This window comes from Eretmochelys imbricata, chromosome 9 (assembly GCF_965152235.1).
Source record: "Eretmochelys imbricata isolate rEreImb1 chromosome 9, rEreImb1.hap1, whole genome shotgun sequence".
Classification (NCBI taxonomy): Eukaryota; Metazoa; Chordata; order Testudines; family Cheloniidae; genus Eretmochelys; species Eretmochelys imbricata.
The window spans coordinates 49,211,258-49,224,985 of NC_135580.1; the positions used below are offsets into that span (position 1 = coordinate 49,211,258).

Below are 13,728 nucleotides of genomic sequence, written 5' to 3' on the forward strand. Positions count from 1 at the left end.
CGCATTTGCCCTCCTTCCGTGGTGGTCTGCCTTGAGGCTATTTAGCACAGCTTGGGTGGAAACCCCCCTCCCCCTTCCTTCTCTACTGGCCTCAGAAGGAATGAGCAGTTGTCCCTTCCTTATCTGTGTCATTAGCATAAGTAGTGTTTGTTTTGTTACCTTTGTTCTTCTTAAAAGTAGTTAGGCTAGTGTTTCTTTGTTTTATTTTATTCCTTTGGGTTTAAAAAAAAAAGAGAGAGAGAAAGGAAAAGAACTTCAGTTTCCTGCCCTGTCTGGGGGCATTCTCCCCCCCTCTCCCCAGTCCCCACTAGTAGACTCATAATTTTTTATTTTTAGTTTAAAAAAAAAAAAAGGTAAAGACAACGTTCTTCTGCATTCCTCCCTGCTAGAGGATGACAGCCCCCTGCCCAGGGGCATGCCTGGGTGTGTCTGCTCCAAGCCCTGCCTCTCCTGCCAGGAGTCAATTCCTTGTAATGGCCAGACACTCTTTGTGCCTGGGAGAGCCTCACAGAAATGCTTTACCTGCCACAGCTAAAATGGCAGCCTCACAGGAGCTGGGAGCTGAAGTTAAAACGCCTCCCTATGGAGAAAACACTTCAGTCTGCAGGGGACTCCGGAAACCCCCGATCATCCCTGGAGCCTTCGGGGTCGAGTCATGAAGAGGAGAAGGAGGGGGGGGGAGAGAGAGAGAGAGAGAGCGAGCCACCAGCAGACTACCCCTGGAAAGGCTCATAAAAAGAGCTCCTCGAAGCAACTGGCCAGCCAGAGGGGCTCCCCAGCGCAGCCACCTTGGTAGAGTGACACCAGCAGCTCTGAAGCACGGCACCTATAAGGGGCCCCCTGCTGTGAGCTCTGCTCTGAAGCAGGCACCGGAGGTCTCCTGCTGTGAGCTCTGCTCTGCAGCACCATCCCGAAGGCACTGGTCCCAGAGACAGAGATGGAGGGGCTTCCACACTCATGCTCTCATAGTACCACCCCCTAAGGAGAGGGGACAATTACCGTACCATCTCTAAAAGAGCGGCACAGAGAAACCCTTTGGTATATCAAGGATCTACAACCTATCCTGAAGGACGACCCAACACTCTCACAAATCTTGGGAGACAGGCCAGTCCTTGCCTACAGACAGCCCCCCAACCTGAAGCGAATACTCACCAGCAACCACATACCACACAGCAGAACCACTAACCCAGGAACCTATCCTTGCAACAAAGCCCTTTGCCAACTGTGCCCACATATCTATTCAGGGGACACCATCACAGGGCCTAATAACATCAGCCACACTATCAGAGGCTCGTTCACCTGCACATCTGCCAATGTGATATATGCCATCATGTGCCAGCAATGCCTCTTTGCCATGTATATTGGTCAAACTGGACAGTCTCTACGTAAAAGAATAAATGGGCACAAATCGGATGTGAAGAATTATAACAAAAAGAAAAGGAGTACTTGTGGCACCTTAGAGACTAACCAATTTATTTGAGCATGAGCTTTCGTGAGCTACAACTCACTTCATCGGATGCATACAGACTAACATGGCTGTTACTCTGAAACCTGTCAAAAGAATTATAACGTTCATAAACCAGTCGGAGAACACTTCAATCTCTCTGGTCACGCGATTACAGACATGAAAGTTGCGATATTACAACAGAAAAACTTCAGAAACAGACTCCAAAGAGAGGTTGCTGAATTGGAATTAATTTGCAAGTTGGATACAATTAATTTAGGCTTGAATAGAGACTGGGAATGGTTGATTCATTATAAAAAGTAACCTATTTCCCCTTGTTTATTCCTTCCCCCCCACACTGTTCCTCAGACGTTCTTGTTAAACCCTGGATTTGTGCTGGAAATGGACCACCTTGATTATCATACACATTGTAAGGAGAGTGATCATTTTAGATAAGCTATTACCAGCAGGAGACTGGGGTGGGGGGAGAGAAAACCTTTTGTAGTGATAAACACCCATTTTTTCATGGTCTGTGTGTATAAAAACATCTTCTGTATTTTCCATGGTATGCATCCGATGAAGTGAGCTGTAGCTCACGAAAGCTTATGCTCAAATAAATTGGTTAGTCTCTAAGGTGCCACAAGTACTCCTTTTCTTTTTGCGAATACAGACTAACACGGCTGTTACTCTGAAACCTTTGGTACCAGGTGCACTTTCCCAACCATAGATACTGACAGCATACTACAGATACTCCTCTGTGGTACCACGTGAGCCCATGGTAACACACCTGCTCTGGTACTCTGGAGACCTGTGGCCAGGGGCGGCGAGTTATATACACATGTGGTGCCCGGGCTCCAGCAATATTCAGGGCCCGGGGGCCCAGCTACACCAGTGTTTGGGGCCGGGTCTTTCCCCTGGTCCCCACTTGCTGCTCCCGCTCACCTCTCACCTCCCCCGGCCCCGGAGCCCTCACGCTGACTCTGCTTTGCTGGCTCCCCGCATCAACTGCTGCCACAGGGTCCTACTGCCCACCATTCACTAATGGCAGGGCAGGCTGCCCTTCCTCCCTAGCCCTGAGCCTCTCCAACGCCCCAAACCCCTCAACCCCAGCCCCAGACAGAGCCCTCATCCCCCCACACCCTAATTCTCTGTCCCAGCCCTGAGCCCCCTCCCACACCCCAAACCTCTCATCCTCAGACCCACAGCCCTCACCCCTGCACCCCCTCCTATCCCCAAACTCCCTCCCAGAGCCTGCATCCCTCACCCCCTTCTACACCCCCAGCCCAGAGCCTGCACCCAGCACCCAAACTCCATCCCAGAGCCTGCACCCCAGACCCCCTCCCCCATCCAAACTCCCTCCCAGAGCCTGCACTCCTCCTGCACCCTAATCCCCAGCCCAGGGCCTGCACCCCAGAGCTCCTCCCCGCACCCAAACTCCCTCCCAGAGCCTTAGGTAGGTGGGGGGCAGGTTCTGGGCACCACCAAAATTTCTACAAACCTGCCACCCCTGCCTGTGGCCTCAGTACCCATAGAGAGACAATTACCATACCATCTCTAAAACAGTGGCACCAACAAACTTTCTGTACTGGGCACAACAAAACTCTCATTGAGGGAGTGCTCTGCCCAACTATCAGTACTGACAGCGTACCACGGAGATTCCTCTGTGGTACCAAATGAACGCATGGCACTGCATGAGCTCTGGTACCCTGGAGACCTGATGATTGGGGAAGAATCACAATCCCCATTACTTGGTAACAGGACCCCAGTATCAAGCACATCCCGGCACCCAGAATCGCTCTTGGCACTGGGCTATATACTGCCAATACCCCAGTCAGCACCACCCTTACGCAGTGAAGAATCTGACACTGGCCAGGAGGAGATCATTTTCCTGGCCCTCATTGTGGTCCACTGTCACACTACAAGGGTACCCCCCAATTCCATCAAGCTAACTTACAATCGCAGTACGGGCCCCCTGAGGTAAGCCCACCGCCCATGCCCACCTTTCTCCCTCACTCCCCCCGAAGGCCATATTGTAATTCTTGGGCGACGTACACACATATGTCGCGACCATCCCCTATGTCTCTCAGGGAGAGTCCACCAGATGGTTTGCTACAGCCTGGCTGTCCAGACACCTGAGTCAGGGCAGGAGGAAGCTTTTTCAGAACAGGAAAAAGAACCTGAAGAGGAATCTACCCCTCCAGCACGCTTCTCCTCATGCCTCCCAGATGAGGCTGTGCTGCCCACCCCTCGTCACTAGGTGAAGATTTTAGGAACTTTCTGGATCTTACCAAGAGGATGGCAGATTCCCCTACAGGAGGTGGCAGATACACATCACAAGTTGGTGGAAATTCTGCACACCACCGCCTCATCTAGAATTGTCCTCCCAATTAATGAGACGATTCTAGATCCTACCAAAGTAATCTGGCAGACACCAGCCTCCATTGCACCATCCAGCAACAGAGTGTAAACAAACAAACCAAAAAAACCCCGTACATCTCTACTCAAAGAGGCAGACTTTGTTTTCAACATCCGCAACATGATGCCAAGTCAACTCCATACGATCAGGCTTGGCAAGATGGTGTATTCATCGACAACATTACTGTTTAGAGTAATAAATTACCAAACTGTCATGGCCAAATACAATTTTATTAATTATGGGAAACCCAATATGTTTCTGGAACATTACTGGAAACACAAAAAGAACAGATTCAGACCATTCTTAGAGACGGTCAGTTAATAGCCAGACTGGTCCTAGAGACAGCACCGGATGTAGCTGTTACAGCTGCCTGCCCAAGTCTCCATGACAGTGGAACTGAGGTGGGTTGTGTTGTCGTTTTTTTGTTTTCGTTTTTTTGACTTTTTTGGCTACACCTCTCTAGATTGCCCAAAGAGCTACAGACTTCCAATTTGAAGGGCCAAACTCTTTACGGAGAAGACAGATTTTTCTCTCCACATCCTGAAGGATTCTCAGACCACATTATACTCCTTAGGAATCTACACTGTTACAGAAGAGAAGATATACCTCTCAACTGCACCACAGGTCACAATCTTCTCAATACCCACCATCTCAGTGCTGTTATGAGCCACAGTGTAAGAGGACCAGGGCTCAAAGTGGGAACAGTCTGCACCCCAGTCCATGACTTCTCAAACTGTCTCTTATAAGCACTTTTGATGAGCTGGTCGAGGGCCTGAACAATGATACCTCACAGAATCAGCTACCATCTATACACCTGTCATGCCATTCAGAAGTCACCTTGCCCTACTTCACAGCAGTTAGGACCAGCTCTAAAGGAAGTAAATTGATTTCTAGCCCTGAACCTACAGGGTGCCTACTTCCATATCTCAATACAACCTTCATACAGGAGATTTCCTATTGCTTACCTTTGGGGCAGGATCATTTTCAGTACAGACTGCTCCACACAGGGTATTCTCCAAGTTTCTCTTCATTGTAGCGTCATACTAACCACGGTACAGTGACTAGACTTTATCAGCACCAACCCTGATGCAGTACAAGCGAGAGCATTCCTCTTGCTACTCGCATTCACCACCCTGGGACACATCTGCCTAATACTCTGGGGAGATCACCTACACAACCACAAGGTTCAAGACAAATAGCCTTCCACAGAAATGACCTTCCATAAAGCTCTTTTGGGGCTAAGGGCTGTCAGGAGTGCCTGTGCACACTTTCTGCCTTTCTTCAAAAACAACACACAAAGGTCATGATGGACTTAATGTGACCTGTATGTTTTGTGTAAACCGCCAAGGAGCTGCCAGATCTCCTTCCCTCTACAGGACAGCACTCAAACTTTGGAATTGATGCACTCATCACAATGTGCTCATCTCAGCTATCTGTCTACCAAGGATACAGCCGACAGTCTCCGTTGCAATTTTCTCACGACAATAAGTGGGTACTGAATTCAGAGGTGCTTCAAGATATATCCACCCTTTGAAGAACCATGATTATGGATTTCTTTGTTATTTAACGGAACAAGAAAGGTCCTTGTTACTGCTCCAGGGCTGGCCTGGGGAAACATTCACTGGTAATTGCCCTCATCTTCCCACAAGACAGGGCCCACTTGTATGTCTTTTCCCAGTTTCCTACTCTATCCAAGATTCTGTTGAAAATTCAGCAAGACAAAGCGAGAGTTATTCTGATTGCCCCTCTTGACCATGACAAGTCTGGCTCCCTTACCTGACACAGATGGCAATATGCCCTCCTGTTTCTCTTCAGCCCATCCCTCACCCGCGCTCTCAAAACAATGGGCTGACCCTTCACCCCAACCCGCGGGTCCTCCACCTCCAGGCTTGGCTTCTTCTTAGTTCTAAGTCTTAAAGGCAGAATGCTCTGACAAGCTGAAAGATGTGTTGCAACACAACCAAAAGTTGACCACTCAACATACTTATCTACAAAATGGAAATGACTCCAAGTTTGTGTCATTCCAAACACACAGACCCAACCTCATCTTTCCTCCCTCTGCTTTTGCACTACATTTTAAACTCTCACTCAGCTCCCTTAAGGTTCATCTCGCAACGAAATTGGCTTCCCACTTGGTGTTTGCTCACCCACTAATGAGTAGATTCTTTAAGGGCGTTGGGAATATCTTCCCACGTGTGACACCACCTGCTCCAGCCTGGGACTTTAACCTAGTTCTCAGGGCTTTAAATAGACCTTCCTCCGAGTCCAGGGCAACTTGTTCTCTCTCTCACCTGTCCATGAAGACAGCATTTCTAATTTCCATCACCTCAGCTAGGCACATAGGAGAAATAGCGGCCCTGATGGCACATGCATCAGTCACAGCCTTTTTTTAAAAAAAGACAAAGTAACTCTAAGGCCATATCCCAAGTTTCTCCCTACTTTCTCTGCACTTTCCATATGAATCAACAGATCCATCTCCCTGTTTTTTCCCAAAAACCACATTGTAACACCTGGGAGATAATTGTGCATATGCTAGATATTAGAAGGACAGCATTCTACTTGGACAGTACTAAAGACTTCAGGGAATCCCCTAAACTCTTCCTTTTGTCCACAGAAAGATCCAAATGCTGTGTGATATCAGCTCAAAGACTATCCAAATGGGTCTCTAGTTGCATTAGTCACTTATCAAGGGCACAACTTGCTTCCATCCAGAGTCCATACACACTCCATGAGGTCATTTTCTACCTCAGTCACATTCTGTAGGGATACCTCTATCTCAGCAATCTATAGAACAACGACTTGGGCCTCTGCCCATACTTTCGCAGAATATTATGCAATTGCTGAAGATTTGGCCGCTGACACCATCTTCGACTCCACAGTACTCTCTATAGTAAAAGACTCCACTCCGAAGTCCCGGCCTCCAGTGGTGGGTACTGCTCAGGAGTCACCTACAGTGAAGCATCCATAGGGACGCTACTCGAAGGAGAAGGAGGAGTTACTAACCTTGTGAAGTAACAATGGTTCTTTGAGATGTGTGTCCCTGTGGGTGCTCCCCAACCCACCCTCCTCCCCTCTACTGCAAAGTTCTCGATAGGGCTGTGCGGTAGAGAAGGAAGTGAGGGGGGTTCGTCTGTGCAGTGCTAAATAGCCTCAAGGCAGACCATGAGGGAGGGAGGGCACATGCACCGGCTCTATGGGACACTGCTACCAAAAATCTCCGATTAGAGGTGCAGGGGCACGCATACGCCTACAGTGGAGCACCCATAGGGGGACATATCTCGAAGAACCATCATTACTGCACAAGGTGAGTAACTTCCTCATCACTTCCAAACACGTCTAAATCCTTACAAATGGAACCCTTGGTGCTCTCCTCTGTACAAATATACAGCAAGGAGTCAGACTATTCCCTTTAGTAAGAAGCTGCTACGCCCTTCTGTGCTTGGCATCAATACATTCCATTCGGGGGAGGGATAGCTCAGTGGTTTGAGCATTGGCCTGCTAAACCCAGGGTTGTGAGTTCAATCCTTGAGGGGGCCATTGAGGGATCTGGGGCAAAAATTGGGGATTGGTCCTGCTTTGAGCAGGGGGTTGGACTAGATGACCTCCTGAGGTCCCTTCCAAACCTGATATTCTATGATTCTCGCTCTTGAGTCCCTAAACAAGGTGTAAAAGAGCTGCTTTCCTAGCTGCCCCAAACATAGTGCCTGCCAGGATCCATTCAAACATGTCTGTCCATCAAGCCAATTTTATATAGACAGTCTGTTCTTATCTGTCTTGCTGCTGGGGAGGTACAGAACCAACCTCCATTTTTGTTGTGATAGTTATAATAAATAGTTCTGCTCTTGGTTAGATTGTCTTGGTTTTTGATAAGTTTATTAGATAGTTTCAACAGCTTTTCGTTGTTTGATACCACAAGCTTTGCCAATTCTGGTAGATCCAGCAAATAACCTGCACTTAAGAGGTGCGTCCCATTTCTGATTTCTATGATAAATGTTGAAGGAAGGACGCTGTCAGGGACTGTGTTGTCTATAAGACTTCCTGAAAGGGCTCAAAGGATTGACACTCCATGCAGCATTTGCTTCTGCACAAGGCTCTTAAAACTTGTGGGTTACAGGCCTGTGTTTTAGAGCTGCTTGTTCGGTCTAAAGATCCTCTCAGAGTCAAGATCTGTTGTCACAGTGGTGTGGCAGCAAAGTTTATCCACTCTTTGGTAAGACCACTGCTGGAATACTGTGTTCAGAGCTGGTGTCTTGGTTTCTAAAAAGATGTTAAAAATTGAGAGCTGCAAGAGTGATTTAAAGTCTGGAAAAGAGTCTTATGGTGAAAAACTTAAGGAGTCCAGTTGATTTCTCTTATCTAAGAGAAGGTTCAGAGTTGATGGTCTGTAATTACCTATCCAGGAAAAAGGTATCTAACAATGGAGAGCTCTTTAATCTAGCAGACAAAGACATAGTGCAATCCAAAGAGGAGGAAGTTGAAGCTAGACAAATTCAAACTGAAATAAGAGAGAGTTCTTTTACAGTAAAGGTAGTTAACCATTGGAATAGGTTGCCAAGAGATGTCGTAAATTCTCCATCACGAGTTCTTAACTAAAGATGAATGACTTTCCAAAGATGCTCTAGTTCAGCCACAAGTTACGGTTTTAGATGTGGGAATCACTGGGTAAAATTCTATAGCCTGTGAAGGTCAGACTACTAGATCATAATCTCTTTTGGCCTTAAAATGTATCTATCTGTGAAGCTCAGGTTGCTTCACTTGACAGCACAGCTGCAGGGTTTCTAAGACCGGATGGCTAGCACTTGTTCATAACAATCATGTAGTCCTTTTACAATCCAAAAAACCACCGCTAGGCTAGGAGGAATTATACCAAGTGAAACTGGTTTAGGAGATTTGCTCAAGGCAGCGGCTCTGGTCAGACTCTTCATGAGCATCAGTCCCATAAGAGTGAATAATATTTCTTTCAATGGGTATAACTTCAGACAACTCAACACCAGATTATTATATTAAAATATTAATTCTTTTTTGTTTTCCCCACTATTCAGGACCAATTCTTGCTTTTCCAATTTTTGAGAAGTCTCCTTGACCCAAGGTATGTAAGTAAATTGGATAGTTTATAACTTTCTGCTCAAAATCATAACTCTTTAGTTAAAGAGTAAACACAAATATAAATGCTGTAAACACATTTATAAATGCATAAATACACACATGACCATAAAACATTGTAGGGTACAATTCTGCCTTGACACGGGAATGATCCAGATGCGTTAACAAGGCTTTTCCATCCCAGGTCTTTAAGATTTTGTGATTTTTCACATTACACAAACATTTGCAGACACTTGCATCATGAAGGCAGAGAAGGAGCTAATACAGATCCAAAGAGAGGCAAGAAATTGATTAGCTGAGCTCCACTGTAGCTGCTGCTGTAAAAGGCTGTCTCTTCTGAGGACAAAGTTATTCTCCTTGAGATAGGAGCTAAAGTCTCTGCAAACCACAGGAGACTAGTCTGCAAGTGACAGGGCCAGTCAAGATAGATACACTTCATACATAAAAGGTACTTCTGCTCTCTGTGACTGGGTTTTTACATTGGGATTGCTATACACTAACCTCATGCTGGTGAGCCTAGCCCAGAAAGGCCTGAGTGTGGCTTCTTAAAGGGGTAGGGCCAGTTGGGGAGTGATTATCAGTTGAGATGTCCATGGTAGGAGTCTCTCCCTGCATTAAACTGTATTGTGCAGTTACAAAAGTGGTTCCATAGGAAAAGGGGTGAAATTAGCATAAGGACAAAATTCCGTTTCTGAAAACTTGCTTTGCCTGTTTTTCTCTTCTGATTACCAGCAGTCTAAGCTTCTGCTATTGTTCTCTAAGAATCCACAAATTTGTCAGTTACTTTATTGAGATGCCCAGAACTGAACACACAATCCTGTACAGTGATAATTCTCAGTTCATAAATTTTCAATATGACTGTCTGTGTGCTCCAGATGTTTGGCTTGCATATTGATGAACAGGTGTTACTGCCATCTGGATTTTGAATTTGCCTGTGTTTGTGCTACAGTATCACCATCAGATTATTGTGATAAATGAGCCCCAAAGAAAGGAGAAATTGCACTGGACTTCAATATTTTTCTTGTCAACAGCAATAGGTTTCATAAATCTCCAGGTAATAAACTCATCCAATTTAGCCCTGAAATAGTTAGGAAGTGGCCACTTCCCTCTTAGTCTGATCATAAGCACATACATTACACTGTGTGTTCAAACCATCAACAGGAAGTCATTCTTAAAAGCATAATATCAACTTTTGAATTTGATTGTACAAAATATCTCTACTTCCTGTATAGGACTGACATTCAACAAACCACAGTCAGGCCACAGACCCTGCCTCTTTGCACTACCTGAATTCCTGCACTGTTCACATTTGTACAACATGGCTGTAATATGAATAAAGTCCATTTAATTCTCTCAGGGCTTCAGCAGTATTGCTGGAGGTCCAAAATAATAGAATTAAATGGGCATAATGGATTGATGGCACATGCCAAAATGACCAATAAGGAAAACATAAGTGGGATTCTAGGTGCAGAAGAATGATCCTTAATAGAATTTAAATGAGTCCAGTGAACTTAGTTTTGCAACTATCACTACAGAGCGAAGGAGTTGGAAGCCCAAGAATTTAGTTTCTTTATTGACAATATTCCCCTGACCTGTCCTCTTCTTAAGAAATTCTCTCTGAAGAGACCTTAGATTATTGGAGTAGTTTATTATTCATAACACACAAGCTTCTACTGATTATGTTGTGTTGCCAGTGCTGTGGATTTGTGTGTGTGTGTGTAATGGGGATATACTTCAAAATGAGCTTTAGCAATATAATTTGTTTGCACTTTATGAAATATTAAAACTTTTTGTCACAGTAGTTTGTAAATTGATTTGGTTTATTTACTTCAAAAGGCCTGATCTGCAAGGTTATAACTTAATTTCATGGCTGCTGAACAGTCAAAGAATATCTACATCAGCTTATTAAAAAACATTTTTTTTAAATGTCCAATCTTTGTAGCATGTCAGATGGAAGAACCATGATTCAAGCCCCTTCAAAAACATCTGTCTTTCTCCAATCCGTATGAATGTTTATATCCTCTTTCAGGCAGAAGTTTTATTAAAACAGAGATTCCTAGAGGAACAAATGAGTTTAATGTCTCAAATACAAATGTTTTTATGGCAGCACATGAGACTAGATTCATCCCCCTAATGTAACTACACTGAAGTTACGGGAAATACGTCAGAGATTAATCTGGCCCATTTAATTTAGCGAGAGTTTTATTTTAAATTAGGGGCGTGGGGGTTAATAGAAATTGCCATGGGAAATTTAAAACCCAGTGCCCTTGTGTCCATGACTGATAAGCAGTGATGGTAAATAGAGAGAAGTGTATATTTCTACAGTTCTCTTATCAAAGCTTTCATTACATTTTCATTTCCATTTCCTGGTCACTTCCCAGGAAAGACAGTGTTTCCATTGCAAACAAGTGCAATGAAATCTATTCATTTGTGGTGTGTGTTTGGGTGATGTACCTGCTGTGCCTGTTGTTTTTACCAGAACAAATTGCTGAGAAGCATGAACAAATTTATATCTAAATTTAGGACACAATTATAAAATCATAGAAATGTAAGGCTGGAAGAGACCTTGAGATGTCACCTAGTCCACCCCTCACGCCATGCTGAGGCAGAGGGGCTGGACTATATTTACATGCTGTGTTAATAGTGGTTTGGCAGTCTTAACAGATTAATCAGCTAATCATGGCTTGGTGTGTGCAGCTAGCCTCTGGCCCAGAGATCTGTGGGAAGGTTGCTGGGGATACCCGTTCCCTTTAAAGCTTCAGGTGACCTTTTAGGTATCCTGGGCTCAAATCACAGAACTTCTTGAGAAGGACCGAGCTCTTGAATTTGACATTGTTCTGTAAGGGAGCCATTATAGAGGGCAGGCGTTCTTCAGGTTTAGTTCTGGGTTTGTAACCTGTGTTTTGTCTGCTGCATGCAGCCTTTTACTTTCATCTAACATGTCTACTGCTTGAATGAGATACAATAGCAATTAAAATTCCTGTCTGTGTTCCAGGGAAGGTATCAATCAGGACATGCTACAGATATCTCCCTGTGTCACTGAACAGTTCATTGAGTTGTTGTGTCACTACAATCCTGACCATGTTTTAGAGACACTGCAGGTTCTGGAGTTCTACAGACTGGAAGAGACCATTCAGGTAAGGCTGGTACACCGTGAGTGCTCATCCACATTCAGTCAGATTTTAGTAAAGGTGTTTAAACTTAGTTAAATGCAGTTCCTATCAAATGAGTTTCTGTCATGGTTTAGGCAGTCAGCATGGACAGGACAATCAGAGCTATGCTCCAGTCTAGGTCACAATTATATTAGCCCAGTTCTTAATTGTTATTCTCACATGGTTAAGAAATAAAGAAGAATTGGGAAATGCGGTAAAATCTGATTCTAACATGCTTTGATCCTATTCATAATGATGCCTGTGTGGTGCCAGAGAACAGTTTAGCTGCTGCTCTTTTTAAAACTTAACTTACTAATTTCCAGATTCAGTTCTCAGCTCATTGAGGAGAGAATCTAAGTCTTCAGAATGGAATCCTTTCTTCTGTCATTTGGTTAGATGGGGGTGGGCAAACGTTTTGGCCCGAGGGCCACATTGGGGAATAGAAATTGTATGGCGGGCCATGCATGCTCACAAAATTGGGGTTGGGGTGCGGGCTCTGGGGTGGAGCTGGGGAGGAGGAGTTTGGGGTGTAGGAGTGTGCTCTGGGCTGGGACCAAGGGGCTTGGAGGGCGGGAGGGGGATCAGCCCTGGGGCAGGGGTGCAGGAAGGGGTGCAGACTCTGGGGTGGGGTTCCGGATGAGAGGTTTGGGGTGCAGGAAGTTGCTCTTGGCTGGGATCAAGGGGTTTGGAGAGTGGGAAGGGAATCAGGGCTGGGGCAGAGGTTGGGGTGTGGGGAGAGGCTCAGTGGGTGCAGGCTCCGAGCAATGCTTACCTCAAGCAGCTCCCGGAAGCAGTGGCATGTCCCTTCTCCGGCTCCTATGTGGAGGCGCAACCAGGCAGCGTCTGCACCCTACCCCATCCGCAGGCACCGGAGCATGGCTGAGCCGCCTGGTGCAAGCCGTAGCTTGCCCACCCCTGGGTTAGATCCTGTGTAAAGTGTTTGTTTTAGGGAATGTCTTTCAAGCCAATACAATCAGATTACAGTCTGTTTCATATGTAAACATACAAACATTCACATTCTAATGGCAGTATGTGGTGTTTTTCTTTTACATGTAACTAGGGAATAGAGCTCTCTATTGTTGTGGCTGGTAAAAGTGTTGGAAGGTGCTTGAAACCATAAGAGACTGGTACTTCTGTAGGCAGCACTTCCAGTACTTTACAGCTTATAGAGATTCTTATTCTCCTGTATTTGATTATTATGGCTCATAATCTTTCCTTGATTTTGATTTTTGTTCGTTTCTATTTAAGCTTGGAATTCCCTTTTTAATAGTTATAGTGTGAGATTAGGAATGAAGACACTCCATCCCATGTGAAAATGTCTGTGTGCCTCAGATGGGGAATATCCAGGGTCATGAGCACATGGATGCACAGGAAATGTGAAGTCCACTCTGACCAATGCAATCACTCCATTCTATCTAACAACAGAAACAGCAGATTCTTTAAAATAGACTATTTTTTTTGCCCAGATTACCCAGAAACACCTGCTCCATGAAGCTTCCTCCTACCTGCTGGAGAAGAAAGGAGACATTCATGGTGCCTTCCTAGTAATGCTTGAGGTATGGTAAACTGATGTCCTGTATTCCAAAGCTGAACGCTTCTGCTGAAATGATCAG

General features: G+C 45.3%; 1 protein-coding gene across 3 annotated transcripts in view; it reads left to right on the plus strand.

Moving 5' to 3' along the window:
* The window catches only part of VPS8 (VPS8 subunit of CORVET complex), a 229,822-nt gene that overhangs the window by 134,190 nt on the left and 81,904 nt on the right, over positions 1–13,728 (plus strand). For all 3 annotated transcript variants that reach the window (XM_077825651.1, XM_077825653.1, XM_077825652.1), the window contains exons 34-36: positions 8,903–8,949; positions 11,959–12,100; positions 13,582–13,671. In XM_077825651.1, coding sequence (XP_077681777.1) covers positions 8,903–8,949; positions 11,959–12,100; positions 13,582–13,671 — 279 coding nt within the window. The remainder of the gene's footprint in view (positions 1–8,902; positions 8,950–11,958; positions 12,101–13,581; positions 13,672–13,728) is intronic.